A 21,464-nucleotide genomic window follows, 5' to 3' on the forward strand; every position below is an offset into this window, starting at 1 on the left:
TCAGTGGTAGCGTGCTTACCTCACATGTGTGAGGCACTGGGTTTGAGTCTCAGCACTGCATATAAATAATGAATAAAATAAAGGTCCATCAACAACTAAAAAAAAAAAAATTAAAAAAAACCCACTGCCCTCTTTTGGGCCATTTAGAGTTAATATTTCGTTAGTCATAAGATTACATGATGCCTCACATCCCTGGGTTACCAGTAGAATCCCCAAAATTTGGATCTTCTTTAGGTATCATGACTCTCACCTTTTCGCCTGTAATCCCATCCATTATCCTACTTCTTTTTCACCACTTAAGTCTTTCCATTTTGCCCACTGGAATTTGTAGTCTATCACTAGCAAAATGGTTAGATCTAACGTTCTTCACAGTCCTTCCACTTTCTTGTTCTAAAGAAAGCCTGCTGTCTCCCTGTGACTCTCTTTCCAAGAGGTGGTTGTTTTTCTCCCACACCTTGTGTATGGCTGGGCTTGAAATGTATGTGTCCTTCTCGTGCTTTTTACCCCTTTCAGATCCAACTATCTCCTCTGAAAGCCATCTAGCTCTCCTAAAAAGCTGTGATATCCTAACATCGGATTCCCAAACCTCCTTGTTGAAGGTATCAATTGACTTGCACACCACCACTCCCATCATTCCTTGACAATTTTAGTTTTAGGTTCTCTTTCATTTTTTCTAAAACTCTCTGCCACTTTACTAGTTATTTTCATATCCACACACAGTCTTCCCAATAATCTTCCACTTTCTTGACCTCTTCTCTTCCAGATCTTACCTGTCTCCTCCACCCTAGAGTCAGACCAATCAGTACACACTTTTGTAATTCCCCATTCTGAGCATCCCTCTCCTCATAACTACCCCCATATTTTAAATTCACTCCATGTAATATACTATCCCCAAACAGCCTGAACCCCACTGGACTCTTCAGAATCTTGACTCCCCCAATGGTTTCATGGACAGTCTCCATTTTCACCTCTTCACTTCCTTCCTCACCATGATGTTTCCTTTGCATACACGCTGGGCATTTTTGTTCCTCTCATTCTTTGTTGTATAATCAAAACTATTTTCATTTACCCTCTGCCTTTCCTATTGTGCTGTTTGGAGGAAATCATTCAAAAAATACTGGCTTGGCTAATTTTAAATTCATAAGTACAAATCCCTGGTGGTGTCCCCATACAATCCTATTATATTTTACGTGTTTATTTTCTCAGATGTATTGTTTTTTTCTCCCAGTCTTCAAGACTATTCACTCACATTTCCTGATCTCATCTCAAACTTTTTCTTCTTCATGCTCAGCTGATTACCTTGATTTTTATTTCAGAAAAAGGATTCTAGTATTTCAGAAAAAGGATTCTAGAAAAAGATTCTAGTATTTTTACATAACTAAGACTACATATTTACTTGCCTTTACCAACATGGACTATCTTCCCTTCTATTACAGAGTAAAATGGTGTTCTTGTTCATATTTCCTTCTTCTTTCTTCTGTAAAAGTTCTCTTTCCTGTGTTATCAGCTTCCTTCTCCTCTATATGGTAAATGTCATCAGCATGCAATCATGTTATTATATCTAGCTTTAAACATAAACAGAACTCTTGGTGTCACAGCCTTGCTGTCTACCACATCTTTTTTCTGCTTTTTTTTTTTTTTAATAACACTGCTCTTAAAAGAGTTTTCTCTACTGGCTAAGTACATTTTCCTTTCTTGCATTTTCTCTTGATGCTTTTTAAAACAGCCTTTAACCCTCCTATTTTCATAAACTATTTTTGTTAAGGCTAACAGTTACCAGCACATCATGAAATACAAGGGTCACTTCCTAGTCCCTAACTCTATGATTTCACAGTAGCTCACACACTCCTTCTTAATACTTTCTTCATCTGGCTTCTGGGTCATGGCCCTCTCTTAGTGTTTCTAATGCCCCATAAAACTTCTTTCTCAGTTTCCTTCACTGGTTTCTCTTCCTGTTCTTAATCTCTGAAGTTAGAATGCCTGGGTCTTGGTGTTAGGATCTTCTTTCTTTCTGAGTTCAAATAGAAAGATCTCAGCACTGTCATAGTTTTAAATACCATCTGTATGTTCCTGCTTCCAAAAAATATGCCTCTGATTCCAGTGTTTTATTATTTTCTCTATGTCAGATTATATATGCAATGCTATCTCTAGATATCTCACAGGTTTCTCAGATTTATAGAGATAGAACAGGTCCTTGCTTCTCCACTTCCTCCAACCTGTTCCTCTCTTGTAAGGGTTCTGACAGTGGAAATGTACAAGACAGTGAATTTCCTCTGGTGAGAAAACTTTCAAGGAATAATAAAATAATAAGGCATTTTCTTTCCCACAATTGGAATATTCTGCAGTTTTTTCTAGGAACTAGTAAGATAATTAATACATGTGCAATGCCTAGTGCTATATCAATGCCCTGCATGAGGAGGCTCTGTGCTAGAGTCTTATCAGCCTCAACCTTGATCTCAGGCACAGAGCTCCTTGGAATAAAGAAACTCTCTTGTTAGACAACCACAATGCTTCACCAAGTTCTGTGGCACATGAAGCTGTCCACATAATAGTAGCTTTAAACGATGGACTTTCTTGAGAGCTACACAAAGCTCCTAACATGTGCACATTGAAACTATAGTATGTAACTGAGGAATAAGCTGCATAATGTTGCTAACTCTATAACCTGCCTAAAGACACAATGAACAATAATGTACTACTAATGCCAGTGGCCTAATGTAACCTATTGATATAAATGAAGCCGGCAGCTTGGACAAGGAGACATTCTGCCCTTCTGCCTCTGAATCTTACTTCTGTCTCCTTTAGGTTTCTTTGCAGTTTTTGATTTCTTTACACTTCCAAGTCTTTACTTTTTGCCCAGTAGTACCATGGGCCTCCCAGATATTGGACCAGAACCTTGAAATCATCCTCAAATTCTCTATCTCATATGTTACATCCAACTTATCATCCAATTCCATTGGCCTTGGCCAAAAAAAAAAAAAAAATAAGAAAGCAAAGGAAGGAACAAAGAAACAAAGAAGGAAAGAGAAAAAGAAAAAAATGACTGAATTTCAAACTTTTCACTTTCCACTTCCTTTACCATCACCATCATCAATAAACCCCCACCTTGTGGACAGCTGGCATAGCCTTCTTTTATCACTTATTGTTTCTTGCCTCCCTAAAATTATTCTTTCTACAGCAGCCACAGTCAATTAGGTTTGGCATATTACTACCAGATGCTTAAATCTATCTGGTGCCCAAATGTTTTCTTTCAATGAAATCAATAGATGATTCACACTGACAGGCCTACTAGGATACAAGGTAATGTAAAATGAAGAATTCTTTTAGAATCTAGAAAGATTCTTTTACAATTGAAGTGAAAGTCAATAATTCTGTCTTAATATTCTTAGCAAGAGGAGAAAATATGGAATCTAGATGTCAGAAGAATCAGAGACAAAATCATTATTAATTACAGCATCAAATTATCACAATAATCCTAAAGAATATGCATTATTGAATAATTAAGTAACAAGATATGAACTTGGGTCCCAGATACATTATGAAAAATATGTATATCATTAGGTGTCTTTATAGTGCAGTGTATACGAAAGTGGTTCAAAAAGTCATACTCACTTCACAAGCAGCATGACAAATGAGGCGGATCCCAATGCACTGCAAACAGAACTTAAGACTTGTGCAGTTAAATAGAAGTAATATTTTTTTTTACAATTATCATCTCTTGGGCATTCACCCAAACGGGCTGAATAATTTGTGTTCTGGAAATTAGACCCTTCTATACAAGTACAGTTATGAAAGACCTAAAAAAAACAGTTTTGAAACATTACAGAAAACATTTTTAAAATATGACAATGCTATAGATGCCTTTCATTATATTTAAAGAGATCTTATCCATTCAAACTAAAATATTTACCATTTTAAAAAAATTCTAAAAATACAGTTGCAGAATACAGTCAAAATAGTTTCCTGGAATTTTTTCTAGATAAGAAAATTCAATTCACAGTTAAAACAATTCATTTCTAATTTTAAAGTTAGGAAATAATTGAAGAAATAAATGCTTGAAACTCTGTATATAAGTTCCTGTATATACTTTTCTCTGTATACAATTTTATCATTTATACACATTTTTCCAAATACTTCTCTTTCGCCCAATTTTACTTTCTATGACTACTCATTCTCTTTGACAATATCTACAAAGTGTCCCTGATAAAAGGATTACACTAGAGAATATAGAAATGTAATAGTTTTTGGAGGGGCCAAAAATTGAAGCTAGAGTTACCCATAAGAATGAGAAAAGCCCAAGGGAAATGAAGCCAGGCAGGGGTGCTGAAATTCTGTTTTGATAAGCAAAATTGACATCCAAAAGTATAGTGACAGATAATAAAATAGAAGATATTATGGCCAGAAAGATTCAACACAATGGAATGTACTAACAGTTGGAGCACAGAAAGGGAATGCTTAGAAATATATGATTTTAGAAATTTGATCATGCAAGTCATTTTCATAGACAGGTTGCTTTAAAAAATTCTTTCTGATTCTAGGCTAAACTAGAGTTTAAAAGAAGTTAACCTTGAATCTACTGCTAAGTTCAATTACTAAAGGAAGAACTGAGGAATAATTTGAATCCATACTTGCATGATTCAACAAGCTTTACTTTCCTGGGTTTTTACTTTGTTACTTGTTTTTCAACTAGGAATAAAATTGGAGGACTCCTCTACTGAGCAACTATATTAGCCAATGAAACAAAACTTTGATATAAATATCCTTACTTCAGAAGAGATGGGGCAAATAAAAAACTCTTCTAAAATAAAAAGTTAATTAAAAGTAAAGAGAGAGGTGTTATTATTACTAAGAAATTAGGAGAAGACCTTGGTAGTAATTTTTAAAAGGGAAGATAATGTGACCATGATAGGTAGACAAAACTCTCTTGAGTTTTCTAATATGCCTTCTCCAGGCTTTACCAAATGCACAAAATAAGACCATGGGTTCAATGGGTGCCCTCTCAGTGAAAGGCACTGTAGCCAAAAATGTGAAATGTAGGATTTTAAGGATGGTCTTTGAGCCATATTTGTCCAAGTTTCTTAAGTTGTGGCCCAGCTTCAGTGAATCTAGGGTGCTTAATTCTTCAAAGTTTTTCATGCCTTTCCATCATGTAATTAGAATTGTAAGTAAGAGAATGGTGAAAAAAATTGAAAATCAGCCACAGATATGGCAGAAAGCAATGATCATAGTTGGTTATATTGCTTATGTTGGTGATAAGAAAAGAGCCCAGGAGATGATTCTTCATATTGGTAAGATGTTGAGTAGATTGGAGGTATGAGAAATTTCACAAATGATCTCCAACTATTGAGGAATCGCCCAGGGAGCTGGGCAGAACCCATAGCTCACATGGAAGGGAATGTTTTGAGCCTTTGGTTTTGGGGGAACTCCTAATTAGAAGATAAGAAATGGGCAATCAATGAGCATAAAAACCATGATTATTTCTTGGAAAGTCATAAGGATAGTGAGTCCAGAGTTAAACTCATCAGAATCTATATACAAAATTGTATAGAGATTATTGTTCTAGAAATGCAGGTAATGCTGAAAAATGAGCTGCTCAGGACTTTCCCCTAACTTCTGAAAAGTAAAGTAATTCTAACTTAACAGAAATCATTGCTTCAGTAAAATGAGATGCTTCCTAGGGACCCTAAATGCATTCATATTCCAGAAAGGTCATATTCTTACAATCTCAAGGCAAAAACAGTAAGGTAATCTCCAGTTATAGAGTTCACATAACAGATAACGCTGATTGTGTTCCAAGCAGGATTGTATATGAAGTTTTGTTAACACAGGCATCAGAAAGACAGATAATACTGGAATCTTTTTCTTACATCTTTTATTAAGTCTAATCTTTGATTTTGATTAAGATTAGGAGAGAAAGTTAAAAATTAATACTCACTATAGACTTTTTCTGGCCACTTGAAGATGTGCATCCTGCTAGACAAGGTGAAATGTAAGTTATTCCATTGTCCCCACAGATGGGTTCCCATTGATCTTCATCACAATTGCAGTCTGAGTTGCAATAAGAATGTGGTACATCTATATGAGATGCCACTGGATTAATTCTGGAAATACATGATAGACACATATCAGAAAGAGAGAGAAAAGAAGAGGAGGAAGGAGGAGGAAGTAAAGAAGATGAGGAGGAGGGGAAGGGAAGTGGCAGAGAAGACAAAGGAGGAAAAAGAATAAGAAAAAAGAAATTAGAGAGTGAGGTTTTCTTTTCCTTTTTTTTTTTTAAGTTGGAGAGAGTTAAAGGGACTATGCCAAAGCAGCAAAGTTGTTGCTGTTGTTGTTTTAATGCTCATTCACTTTTTCACCCTCCATCTCTATCAAGACATGATTTATGACCTAGAAAAAGTAAAACTTAAAAAAGAAACCAGAAAGAATATGTGGCAAAAAAATACTTAGGCAAAAAATCTTGGTATTCCAATCAGGAAATTTCACATTAGATGAATCATTTCTTTTTCCTGAAACTTGATTTTTCTTCAGTAAGATAATGGCATTAAACTGAGATTCCTCCTGGCTCACTGTAAAAAGTCACATGACTCCATACATGTTATTTAAGTAGGTTGAACTTTTTAAAGAAAATCTATGTTTTAACTTTATAAGGGAAGAATTCTTTGTGGTCAAAGCAGAACCAGTAAGGATCAATTTTGAGAAGTAAAAAAAATAATAAAATCAGTTGTGAAAGACTAGAAAAGCTCCATATATTTTTTAAATGAAGTTATAACGTGCTTTATAATTTAATATATAATAAGGTATAAATTATAAAATGTAATTGTATAACATGACTAAAGTTTTAAAATACATATTTATATAGTTGATTTTCTACTTACAGATTTTAGAAATTACTCTTTTGTTTTTATAAAAATCTTGATAATAATTGAGGATATTCATTTTAAAGGAGGCAATCAACAAACTTATGGAGAATACTGCCATCTTTCAAATACTAACTTTACTGTGCAGTCCTGTCCTGCTCGGTGATGTTTTAGTCAACAATGGACTACACAGACGAAGGTGGTACATGATTTTACCACCTAGCGATGCTACGAGTGTCTTGGACTGTGTTTACACAATGATAAAATAGACCAATGACACATTTCTAAAAACTTATATTTGACTATACTTAGACAACCCATGACTATACTTGCTCCATTAAACTGGCTTTAGGCTAAAGCCTGTCCTCACAACCAGGGAGCCCTGGGACCTACAGGTGTAATGTACAGTCAGTCTGAGGTTGTTGTGTGACTCCAAGCAAGGAACAGTTTCTCTAGGTCACAATAAAGGAAGAGATAAAAGCAGGTTTGATTGCATGATCCATAAATTTCCTTTACTTTTGAAATTCAAAGCTCTAGGTACACTGTATTTTGATTTGCCATAATAGTAGGTATTGGTGGATGGGAACGATTGGCAGTCAAGATTAGGAGCAGGTAGAAATATAATTCAAGATTATTTTGCCAAGCCTCCTAGAATGGTATGATGTTTAGGTAAGGAAACATGGAAAAATTTGATGAATTAAAATTGGCACTTCAGAGATCCGGACTTTGAAAACTCAGAACCAACAGTAAGTAGCACTAATGTGCATGGTTACTCAACTATGATCCAAGGATCTTTGTTGCTTGGATGTGAACCTTTCTAATCTTAAATTGTTAGCTACATTCATGAGATGGTAAGTCTGCATAGGAATTTTTCTCCTGATTTGGAGTGGGCTGAAGTACTAAGAATACTTGACATAGTATGATAATAATAGCAAAGGTTCTCCAACATTTAATATGCAATTATATGCAGGATATCTAGTAATTCTACTTAGAATGAAAACACCACCAGAAGACAGTTTCAGCTTACAGAAAGCAAGAATTCAGTACAATGTAAAGAAGTGTTCTCTTTTTCAGTTTGTTGAACATCAAAATGTAATGTAGATAAAGGTTGTTAAGTCACTTTTGGAGAATGTCATTTGTATTATACTCACAATCCATCCAAGTTGGTAGTGGTTAAGACTAACTATTTTGGAGCCAAAACTCCTCAAATTTGACCCAGTGAGAGTAAGTGAGATCAAGTTAAGACATTGCTAGTCATATAATCTGTATGTCTCCAAGCCTTACTTTCCACATCTATAAAAATGGAAATAAGTATCCATCCTGCATAGTAAGTATCCCGTAAATTATAATAATTATTATAATTACAACCTATATAGTTTTTCTTTAAGAAATATCTTAAGAAATATACATTTTAAGAATTTCTAAGTTGAAATTTCTCTCAACTAAAAAAATAGTTTAAAACTTCTTTCTTCTCTATTTTTCTCAGTCTTTTCATTGGATAGTTAACACATTATGCAGTTGATATAGTGATATATACAAACCCATCATAGGTCAAGGTTAGGCCGGCAATTGATTTGTTTTCACAAAGTAGACCAAGTTTTAACAGAAAAAACAAGAAAGACATGAAATAAGTAAAAAATGAAAATTTGGCAATTCCAATCAAGGTCAATTTGAGTTTTTTAATGATATATCCTCCTAAAAACATTCCTGTTGCCATAGCTGGTAAGGTTATGAGTCCTAGAAATAAAAGAAAAATTATAATTACATAAATACGTTTTTAATATGTCTTTATATATGAAACACATTGTATATCAACCAAATTCATCCATCCCATTACTTCTTAAGGGGAAGGGTAACAGGCAAAATGGAAAGAGAGGGCAAGTTTATCATTTGGGAGAGACAAAAATAATTGTTTCCTGCCAAAGATGAGGATTTGGTCTCCTCAGTATTAAAAAGCAATGATTGATAATATTTGTGTGTCTGAACTGAGAATTTCTGAGGGACTTCCCCCACCCCCAGAAAACAATAACAATATACCATTTTTCTGCTTGTGAAACTTTGATCCTATCATCTAAAATCCTTTACATCTTACAGAATGAAGAATTCTAGCCCTCAAAACCCACTCCAATATTTCCCAGTGATTTAGAATTAAATACTGAAATTAGTATCTTATCTATTCATAAAACCCATGAATAAATAGGTAGGTCTATTATATATAGTATTAAAAATGGTTGATCCCTCTTCTAACTTTTCCATTCCATTGTCCTGTACAAGTTATTTAAGATGAAGACTCCTTCAACAAAAAGTTTAGTTTAGGTTACTGGGAGTCAAAACTTAACAGCATTTACAATGCTTTGGGGAATTCATTTTCAAATCATCATTTTCTTTGTTACTTATGATCCAGTTTCATACCACTTGATAAATTTTAAATTCATCAAACAACTACTGAATATCTACAATGTTTTCACAATACTGGAGTTGTGGAAAGAATAATATTAGAAAACATTTCCTCAGCAAGTAGGTCTTATAGGTCACTGAAAATAGATAAACAGAAAATACTCTTTAAAATATGATATTTATTTTGGATTGTGCATATTTTGGTGGTGCATGTAAATTGTTTCTCCTTTTGGAACCATCAATGTCCTGGTTTTTATAAGTAATTAAATCCTGATTTCAGAGTCCATAAATTACAGACTATATGATTGTGCTACAAAATGGTTTGTCTCAATATCTCATCACAAAATTACAAGATCTAATTATTCAGGTACCATGTCTAAATGTTCCATTTATATACACCTTTTCCTTTAGGAGCTATATAACATGAGATGCAACTTTTAGTGCAATAAAGTAAAGATATCAGGTTAACAAATTTAATAAAGTTTGAGAGAGAATAAATAGAAATTATTTACTAAAATATAAAGTTACATTCACAATAAAATGTCACTTGAAATACACTGATTAGTAGTACACAATCCATCAAGCAAATAGGTAAAAAATATGTCTTACCCAACAAAATATTAGCCTGAGATGCTGACTGACCATATTGTTGCTCTGTGTATTTGAATGCATAAGTAAAAAAACCAATAAAGCCACTTATCTGTAGCAATGTCAAAATCAAGAATATAACATAGAGGTGATTGGTAAGGAGGATTTTCAAAGACTGGAAAAAACCTTAAAATTATGAAAATAAAGAAAATATTACAATACAACTTAAATATATACTAATCTTTTATACTATATAAGATTGAACATTACTTAAACACATAATAAATGAGTAACAGTAGACTGGTATCCTACTGTCATAAGTTATTTGTTTGTTTTTGGGTGGTCCTGAGATCAAAACCAGAGCCTCATAATGCTACACAAGAACTCTGCTAGTGAGATTCATCTGCAGCCCTCAACAATTTTTAAAAACATAATCCTTCAATATTTCCAGAACATACATTAATATTTATTTGTTTAGTTCATTTTACCCCACGCCCAAAATTAAATCATACATGCATGCTTTTTTGCAACTTGCTTTGTTAACTTAATATTTGGTTATTCTGGGCACTTTACCAATATATTACATATTTATTTATTTGTTCATTTAACAAATATTTGGTTTTCAATTCAGTTAGGTACTAACCAATACATTAAGTGTTCAAGTAAGAATATACATGCAATGTCTCTTATTTATCAGCATTTAATGATATAATCATTATATTAACAATATCATTAATTATTCAACAGAAATTTAAATGATAGCATAATCCAAAACTTCACAAAAGTAAGGTTCAAAAATATTAAATATCAATTTAGTATGAGAATTCAGACATCTTGTTACCTGGTATACAGCTTTTCTATCATAAAATACTGACTCAGTAAATCTGGAAATATCTTAAATAGAACCTTAGTTCTACTTAAGAACATGAATCATGTGTCTAAAGATCCAGGGAGAACCAGGATATAATGATGTTATGTCTCACGTGACATTATGACAGGAATCACACAACTTCTGCATACAATGAGGTGGGTAACAAAATTATAACTTATCAATGGCAGAATTTATGGGATATACATCTGTGATTACCAGGTCAACCAGCAGTTAACAGTAGATAAAGGGAGAAAGAACTACATAGGAAAGCAATAGGAAGTTTCAGAGTCAAGTAAGACCAAACCAGACATTGTTATTGAGAAATAGATGACATGGTCTTTAAAAGACCTTGCCCTTTATGTGTTAAAGATTTCCAATGGATATGATCATTGATATGAACTAAGATTTCCATCTAATGCCAACTAAAAAAATAATTTTATATACTTATTATAAGAAGAAAAGAGAATCATGGCAAAGGGCACAAAGAAAAAAGAAGAGGGCATTTTTTTTTAACCAGGAATAAACAGCATTTAAAATGATTAGGCCAAAATACTAAACTTCTCTCTTTAGCATTCCCCAGATCAGAAAGACTATCACTGATTTGTGAGCCATTCTAAATGAGCTGTGACCTTTGATTAAAAGAAACAGAGGCTATAAATTCATCAAATCAATTGTATTTTGGAGGTGACTGAGAACATAGTTGACATCTTGACTGAACTTCCACACAATCATGATCCAATAAGTATCTTTAATAAATGGATCAATAAGTAATTCAAGTGGCATTAAGCTGATTGCCTCAGAAAGCAATTGTTTTCTTTGGGACTGTTCTCAATTTTTACACACTGTTTTCTTTGAACTGAAATCTTGCTTTCTTTCCTTCAAATCAATCAACCTTAGTTCTACTTAAGAACATGTAGAATAAATACAACAGTTTTCCTTCTGACCTTGTATTTTTAGTTTTTTCTTCTATTCCTGCTAGATACAAAATTAAGGTCCTCTTTAACTATTTGGGTTACTATCCTGCAAACACAGTCGTAATTATTGCTGATGACTGTAATTGTCCTATTTTTTAAAATTTTTATTTATTTATATTTAGTTGTAGTTGGACACAATACCTTTATTTTATTTTTATGTAGTACTGAGGATTGAACCCAGGGCCTCGCATGTGCTGGGCGAGCACTCTACCACTGAGCCACAAACCAAGCCCCATAATTGTCCTATTTTGGCAGCTTTATTATCCTCTCTGTTCTTTTTTGAGCGAAAGCAGTCAAACCTAGTTTCTATAAGTTTAGACAATCTGTGGATGTTTATGGATTTGATCTGGTAGAGTAGAAGCAGCCTGTGCAAATGAAAATTTTCTGGATATGCTGTCAATGTGCCTGTTAAGTTTCAAAAACTTCTAGCTCAGAGGTGTGCTGGGATAATAATGAATAATGAACTTTGGGAAGTAAGCCTAATTTGTAGTATTTCTCAATTTCCAATGGATAAATTCTCCTGCTTTGGCCAATTCAAGCTACCAATGTAGTTGAAAATTTAACAATGGTTCATGAGCCAACACAACCTGACTCCAGCATACCATTGTTGTTAGGTCAGAGTGATGGAAAGAAAGAAATAACAAATGGATAAGTGGAAGAATTGATGACAGAAAGAATTGGGGCTATCCTTGAGAATTTGTAATTCCATTTCAACGTCAATTTGAAAAGGTGTCCAAGGATTTAGGCATTGCGTTGTTTTGGATTTTAGTATTTCACCATTTCCTTCCAATCTGAAAATTGCTGTCAACACTTCATTATTTCGACTATTTTTCTTTGACTGTTGGACCATTCTCTTGGTTATTACTTCTCTGTGGTTGTCTACAAGCCCCCAAGGGAAGACTTGTTATCAAATAGTAGAGGATTCTAATTCATATTACTGACTCCAATGATTTCAACTATTACTGTTTCTACTTCATTTTTTTAACATCTTAATGAGCATTTTAAATACAATTACCAAGAAAAAAATTAGTCTAATCACCAGTCAGAAATCTTTCCTAAGTTCCTTCTCCTTACTCCATGTCTCCACCTGAGAATAGTTAAGTTTAACCAAACCAAAGTACTTAAGGCTGTTAATGCAATTGTCTGAATAATTCTCATTATTAAGTAAATTATTGAAAATAATTATAAATTTTTGGAAAATGGAGGCAATATCCAATCACTAGGACATAGTCTAGTGCTTAGAATCATTTGCTAAATAAATGAATGAGTGCATTAATGAAATAGTATAAAAATTTTATCTATTACTCATAGGCTACACTACATAATTTGAAATAAATATATTGTCTTTGGTTTACAAAGAACATATATTTTAGCCTTTGGCTGTAATCTCCATGCTAATGGCCACAAATCTGATCCTATTCAGTTTTTCATATGCTCAGGAAGTATTTACTAATTTTAATAGGAGTTTAGAAAAATAACTTAGCTAGATTAGATGTACAAGAAAAATAACTCCATATGATTTAGATATGAATTATTACTTTGGAATATTCACTCTTCCCTTTCATTGAAATTAATAATTCCAAATTGACAAGGAGTGTGAAATACTTACCATTTGTATTTATAGTAGTCTTTTTCTCACCGTTGGTCAAATTAGCTGTTTGAGTCCTTTCTTCATTTGTTTTGATTACATGCAAAGATGCTGAAACTTTCCTTTCTTTCTTTGATTTATATGGATTTTTGTGTAGAAAAAAGAATGGTATGGAAGAAATAATGGATAGGAGTCCAGATATAAGGAAACTAAGCCACCAAGCACCAACCCAGCGAGAGTCCGTGGGAGTTATTCTGATGCTGCCTAAAATAAATAAAATAACCCAGTAAAAAATAATTTTGAAAGATAATAATATCTAAGCAATAATAACAATGATTGCTATCCTCCATAGACAAAGAAAGTAAACTGTATTTCATCAATTCAAAGATGCTGTTTTCTTCTTTTCATATTTTTTAATCTCAGAAACTGGGATAAGTCTAACATTTAATGACATCTTAAAATTGCTGTTATCCATGAATCAGTTATGGGATTATTTTCATAGCCTGAGCTTGTGTAAACATGGTGGCTTTTTTGATGATATGACTGCAAAACTGCCAACATTGCATATCTATCTAAGTGTGCAAATGACTTTAAAAACATGGAAGGAATATGAATGTTCATTGCCATCTGAAAATATCTAGGGATACCACCTGCTGAGGTCAAGAAAGCACCAATAATGAAAGTTAAAGCAGTTTTCAATAAATTCTCATATCCAATAGAAGAGCTTTTCTCCCCTGCCCAGAAACTTGTATTTATAACTTTTTTTTTCACAGCACAGAGGATAAAATTGGTGAAAAAATACAGACAATGAAAATCTGAATTTAGAAGTAACCCAGAAAAGTTGTACTCTACATGTTAGAAATAATTCAACCTTTTTATTTCAATTATGTGTTTCTTTAAGGCATGCATAAAGATTATATGTTAAAACTATATATCAAGTATAAATGAAGAACTTCAGTAAATATAAGATGAGCAGTCTAAGTATTAAGAAAGGATACATAAGATTATCAGCAAAATGACAAAATAGGAAGCCATAAATTCCCATACACTAACACACTGATTCAATAGCATTATACAGATCAATTCCATTTTTGAGAAACCCAGAAACTTGTTGAGAAGCACCTATACCCCAAGTAAATAATAAATTAGCCACAATGAAACCAGTAGGAAAATTGGAAACCCCATTTCTTTATAATTCACAACTCAGTATAATCCCATAAGATCAGGAAGAATTAGCAGTTTGAACTAGTTTGTGGATACTTGCTGCAACTCTTCTGCTTGTCACAGAGTGAATGGGAACAGAAAGGGTTGGACTATACATCCATATTTCTATTTTTCCTGATCAAGGGATTGAAGGGATTGAGTGCAAAACCAAGCAGCAGCAGCTATTCTCATATTCAACAAAGCAGATTCCAAGCAAAAAATAATTAGAAAGGTCAAATAGGGTCACTTTACACTGGTAAAGGGGAAAAATACAACAAGAAGATAAAAGGATAGTAAATATTTATGCCTTAAACATTGGTGCATCTAATAAAATAAACACAAACAAACAAAAACACTTGTTGACATAGGACTCTGACCACAATAATACTAATAATTTCAAAACACTTTTCCTCCAATAGATAGGCCATCCAGACACAAAATTAGTAAAAATACTCAAGATCTAAACAATACCATAAATCAAATGGCTCTGACATCTATAGACTGTTTCATCCAACAATAGCTAAATTCACTTTCTTCTCAGTTGTTCATGAAACATCTCCAAAATATACAATATTTTAGGCCACAAAGCAAGTTTGAACAAATACAAAAGAAAAATGATAGTGTTCCTTGCATTTTGCCAGATCAAAATGGAATGAAGTTGGAAATAAACAGCAAGAAAAATTATGAAAATCACATAAATACATGGAGACTGAAAAATATAGTTTTGAATGAGGAATGGATCATAGAAGACATGAAAGAGAAATTTAAAAATTCCTGGAGTCAAACAAGAATAGTGACACAATGTACCCAAATCTGGGACACTGTGAAAGCAGTTCTAAGAGGCAAGCTTACAGCATTAAGTACCTACATAAGAAACAAACAATACCTCTCAAATAAAAGTCTAATATCATGTCTCAATGACCTAGAAAAGCAGAAACAAATTATTTCCAAACAGTAAGAAGAAAGAAAACAATAAATATCAGAACAAAAATTAATGAAATGAAGAATAAAAAAGGCAAATGATTGATGTAGCAAATATTGGTTTTTTGAAAAGATAAACAAGATTAATAAACCTTTAACCAAAATAACCAAAAGAAAATGAGAGAAGACTCAAGTCAACACAATTAGAGATGAAAATAGAGACGCTGCCATAGACATTCCTGAAATCCAGAGGGTCACTGGGATTGAAAAATTACATTCCAATAAATTGGAAAATCTATAAGATATTGATAAAGTTCTAGATATATCTGACCTATCCCAATTGAACCAATAGAACATAGAAACCTAAACAGACCAATATCAAGCAATGAGACTGAAGCAGTGATAAATAGCCTTCCAAAAAAGAAAAACCTGGAACTACATGGATTCTCAGCTGAATTCTACCAGACCTTTAAGGAAGAACTAATAGCAATTCTCCTCAAATTATTCCATGAAATAAAAAGAAAGGGAAATTCATTCTATGAAGCTGAGTATCACCCTGATACCAAAACCAGATAATGATACCTCAAAGAAAGAAAGCTGTAGACCAATATCAATTATGAACATACAGAGAAAGGCATGTAATAAAATATTAGCAATCTGCATTCAAAAACACAATAAGATTGTACATCATGACCAAGTTGGTTTCAACTCTGGGATTTAAAGTTGGTTCAATATATACATGTCAATAAATGTAATTCATTACAGAAATATTATTAAGGACAAAAGCCACATAATAATTTTGAGATGAAGAAGAAACCTTCAACAAAATCCAGCACCCATTTATGTGAAAAACACTTGAAGAAACTAGGGGTAGAAAGAACTGACCTCAACACCATTAAGGCTATCTATGTCAAACACAAAGCCAACATCATTGCAGAATGGGGAAAAACTGAAAGCATGTTCTCTAAAATCAGAAACAAGACAGGGAGGTCCACTATCACCACTCCTATTCAATATAGTATTTGGAACTCTAAGTAGAGCAATTAGGTAAGAGAAGGAAAATAAAGGTATATAAATAGGAAAGGAAGAAGTCAAACTAGGTGAGTTGATGATATGATCCTATAAAGAACTCTACCAGAAGGATTCTAGAGCTTATAAAGAAATTCAGCAAAGTTACAGTATGCAAGAAATATTATTAACATTCAAAAAACAAGCACCTTCCTATACACTAATAACGAACCTGCTAAGAAAGAAATTGGGAAAAGAATTCCATTCACTGTAGCCTAAAACAAAACAAAACAAAAATGGGAATAATCAGACCAAGAAGGTAAAAAATCTCTACAATGCAATTTACAGAACACCACAAAAGAAAATTGAAGAAGACTTCAGAAGACTGAAACATCTCCCATGTTTTTGAATAGGCAGAACTAATATTGTCAAAATGGCCATATTATCAAAAGCAATCTACTGATTCAATGCAATCCCTACCAAAATACCAGTGATATTCTTCATAGAAGTAGAAAAAAATTCATATGGAAGAATAATTATCCAAAACAATTCTAAGCAATAATAGTAACGCTGGAAACATCACAATACCTGATCTGAAGTTATACTACATGGCTATGGTAATAAAATAAGATATTATTGGCAATATAAACAAACATAAAGCCAATGGAATGGAATGGAAGACACAGGGACAAATCTATATAGATAAATTTGTCTGATCTTTGACAAAGGTGCCAAAAGCATACATGGAAGAAAAGATAGCATTTTAAACAAAGGGTTCTGAAAATACTAGATATCCATATTTAGAAGAATTAAACTATATCCCTATCTCTCACCCTGCATAGCAATTAATTCAATGAGAATTAGACAAGAAACATGTCAAGGGCTAGAAGAAAACTTAGGGTCAATTCTCCAACAATGCACAGGCATCAATATCATTAATAGACTCCTAAAGTTCAAGAAATAAACCCAAGAACTAATAATATGTGGATGGCAACAAAATAAAAAGCTTCTGCACAACAAAGGAAACAAGAGCATGAGGAGAGACCCTGCAGAATGGGAAGAAATCTTTGCCAGCCAGTCTTTTGGTAGGGGATTAACATCCAGAATATATAAATAACTCAAAATCTTAATGCCAAAAAAACCCCAAATAACCCAATCAATAAATTGGCAAATTATATGAATAGATACTGTTTAAAAGAATAAATATAAAAAGCCAACAAATATATAAAAATTGTTCAATATTCTTAGCAATCAGGGAAATAAAAATCAAAAGTACACTGAGATTTTATTTCACTCTAGTTAGAATACAAATGACAATAAATTCTAGGGAGGACATGAGGAAAATTGTACACTTATACACTGTTTTGGGGACTGCAAATAAGTAACACCTCCCTGGAAATCAGTATAGAGATTCTTCAAAAGATTAGGAACGGAACCGCCATATGACCATAATACCAAGATTGGTTTTTATCCAAAAGAACTGAAATCAGCATACTATAGCAGTAGATGCAATCAAATGTTTACAGTAGTGCAATTCACAATGCCAAATTATGGATTCAGTCTAAGTGTCTGTCAACAGATGAGTGGATAAAGAAAATGTGGTATATGTACACAATGAAGTTCTACTCAACCATAAAGAAGAATGAAATTATGCCGTTTGCTGGTAAATGAATGGAACAGGAGAATACCATACCTAGAGAAATAAGCCAGATGGTGAAATTCAAGTGTCAAATGTTCTCTCTCATATGTGGAAGCTGGAGAGGGGTAAAAAAGGAATAAAAAAGGACTCACAAAAATAGAAGGTAAACCAAGAGAAGAGAGGAAGGGGATTGAGTGGGAGAGAGAATATACAAATATACCACAATGAATCATATGTGTGTGTGTATACACCTATATATATTTATGCACTAATTAAAATAATAATACAAGGCATACCAGCAGAGTACAGCAATGGTAGCAGGGATAGAGAGGAGGGAAAAAAATGAGGTTTCAGGGAATGAGATTGTTAAATTATGTTATATAAATGTATGATATGGTTTTTATGAGTCCCACTCTTATGTGTAATTATAATGCATCAATAAAAATGAAAAAAGAGAAAAGCTAAAGGAATTCTTCATCTTTAAACAAAGGATACTAAACACCAACATGATAATAAAAAATGTCTAGCATTCATGTTCATACGTATGTACATTTACATGTGTGTACACATATAAATATCTACACAGAAAATATATATGTGCATATGTAGACACATACAAAATACTACATTACTGAATTGGTAGTGGGTAAATCACTTTTAATTCCAGAATAAATGTTAGAAGACAAAAGCATTAAAATAATACATCTAAAATATGTTAATAGATAGTATAAATAGATTGTGACATCATTAAAATAAAGTGTGTGGATGAGTAGTAAAATCATAGTTTTTATATGCATTTGAAGTTGCTATAAGCTTAAAATAAACTTACAAGTATACGATATTTTATATAAGTTTCATGATAGCCAGAAAAATGTTTATAGGAATTATAAAAAAGAACCAATGCATATAAACCCCCAAATCAACAAATCAGCAAGAAAAGGAGCAAGTGAAGAAATGAGGGACAAAAGTACCACAATGTAAAGCAATTTTACATTTTACCACAATTTTACCACAATTAACAAAGTGACAACTGTAAATTCATCCTTGTTAGTCATTACTTGAAATATAAATGGATTAAACTCATCAACCAAAAGACATAGAGTGGCTGAATGGATAAAATAAGGCATAGCTACATGTTGTCTATAAGAAAGTCAGATTTAAGGACCCATATAGGCTGACAATGAAGGGCTAGAAGGAGACATTCAGGGCACATGTTAGGGAATGGGGTAACTATGTAAAAGAAACCTGTTTTCTCTAATAGGTAGAAGCTAACCAGTAATAAAGTGGGGAGGTGAGGATAAGAATAAAAGTGCAGTAGAGAATGGGGAGTGGAGGGCAGGGAGGGGGATAAGCAAAGGAAAGTCAGAAGAATAAATCTGACATAGTTTCCTATGTGCATATATTAAAACAATATAGCGAATCCCACTACCATGTACATACATAAGAATGGGATGTTCAGTGGAATAAGATATATTCCATATATGATTATATCAAAATGAATTCTGCTGTCATATATAACTCAAAAGAACTAATAAAAATTGTGTTTTTATATAAAAAACTATATTTTTATATAAAAATAAGTAAAAATGAATATTTTATTAAACATATTTATTAATTAATATTCATTTATGACAATGATGTACTGACTAAATTAAAATAAATTAAATGTAAATCAAAATAAAATCAAATAAACCTGTAAGTCAAAAATTGTCTCAAGAGGTCAATTTACCAGGAAAATTAAATAATTATAAACATACATATACCCAACATTGGAGTACCAAAATATATAAGGTAAACACTGACAGAACAAGAGAGAAACAGACAGGAATGCAGCAGGACACCTCAATACTACATTTTCACTTACCAATAGAATAACCAGAGAGAATATCAGTAAGGAAACAGAGGACTTTGACAACAATATAGAACAATTGGAACTTGCAGGCAGGTAGAAAACACTCTATCCAATAATAGCAGAATACAAATTCTTCTAAAGCCTAAATGAACATTCTCTAAAACAGACCACATATATGTCAGGCCATTAAACAAGAGTTAATGAATTTTTAAAGATTGAAATGATTTCCAAACCAATTATCTTTTCCTCTTGCAATGGAATATAGTTAGATATTAATAGCATAAGGAAAACTGAAAAATTCACAAATATGCAGATATTAAACAATACACTTTGGAACAATCGGTTGCAGAAAAAAATCTAAAGAGAAATTAGAAAACACTTTGAGACATACAAAACTGAAAACACAATATACATGGGATGCAGCAAGAACAGTATCAAGAGAGAAATTTATAATGTCTACCTCATTAGAGTAAATTTTATTCTTGTAACCTGAGATAGAGGTTGTTTTCTTTAATTTATGGTCACTAGCAGAATCTGGCATATTTCTGACTCTCAATAAAACTAATTAAATTTGTTATATTAATAATAAAGATTGGGGAAAAACAGCCAATAAAAGTAAAAATAGACAAGTGGGACTCCATCAAACTGAAAAGCTTCTGTACAGCAAAGAAAATAGTGAAGAGTGAGAAAGCAACCTATAGATAAAAGGAGATATTTGTAAGCTATATATCTGACAAGGAGTAATTTTCAAAATATACAAGGAAATCCTACAATTCAGTAACAAAAGAATAACTTGATTTTTAAAATGGGCTACAGTGTCAAATTAATGTTTCTCCAAAGAAAATATACAAATGAACGACAATATGTGAAAAGATGCTAAATGTCATTTACTCTCAGGGAAATGCAAATCTAAAGCACTATGGGATATCACTTTACTCTCATTAAAACAGCTATTATAGAGACAACACCAAGAATATCAAACAAATGTTGCTAAGGATGTGGAGATATCAGAAACTTTCTACCCTGTTGGTAGAAAGCAAATGGTGTAGGCACCATGAAAAAAACAGTATGAGGGTTCCTTGAAGAATTATTGAACTACCACATGCTTATCCCACTTCTGGATATATACCATAAAGAAAAGTATGATCTCAAAGAGATATTTGGACTTACATGTTCATTGTGGTACTATTAACAATAGTCTGGATGTGGAAACTAACTAATGCCATCAATGGATGGATTAAAAAAGCATAACACACACAATGGAATATTATTCAATCTTAAAAGAAAATCCTGCAATATATGAATAGCATAATTGAGCTTTGAGGGCATTATGCAAGAAACAAATCAGTAATAGGACACATTGCATGATGACATTTACATGATGCATCTAAAAAAGTCAAATTCACAAAAGCAGAGAGTGGAATGGTGATTTCCAGGGGCTCTGGGAAGGGGAAATAAGGAGTTGCTAGTTAATTGGTATAAAATTTCAGTTATGCAAGATGAATATAATTTTGAAATCTGGTTATAACATTGCACTCATAGTCAACAATACTATGTTGTACTTTT

At 32.7% G+C, this 21,464-nt stretch overlaps 1 protein-coding gene across 1 annotated transcript in view; it reads right to left on the reverse strand.

The window, feature by feature from the left end:
• Slco1b3 (solute carrier organic anion transporter family member 1B3) overlaps window positions 1-21,464 on the reverse strand; it is a 72,945-nt gene that overhangs the window by 9,930 nt on the left and 41,551 nt on the right. Inside the window, exons 7-11 of the mRNA XM_027934080.2 lie at window positions 13,297-13,539; window positions 9,864-10,028; window positions 8,399-8,594; window positions 5,936-6,101; window positions 3,613-3,797 (exon numbers count right to left, since the gene is read on the reverse strand). Coding sequence (XP_027789881.2) covers window positions 3,613-3,797; window positions 5,936-6,101; window positions 8,399-8,594; window positions 9,864-10,028; window positions 13,297-13,539 — 955 coding nt within the window. The remainder of the gene's footprint in view (window positions 1-3,612; window positions 3,798-5,935; window positions 6,102-8,398; window positions 8,595-9,863; window positions 10,029-13,296; window positions 13,540-21,464) is intronic.

Source organism: Marmota flaviventris, chromosome 3 (genome assembly GCF_047511675.1).
Source record: "Marmota flaviventris isolate mMarFla1 chromosome 3, mMarFla1.hap1, whole genome shotgun sequence".
Classification (NCBI taxonomy): domain Eukaryota; kingdom Metazoa; phylum Chordata; class Mammalia; order Rodentia; family Sciuridae; genus Marmota; species Marmota flaviventris.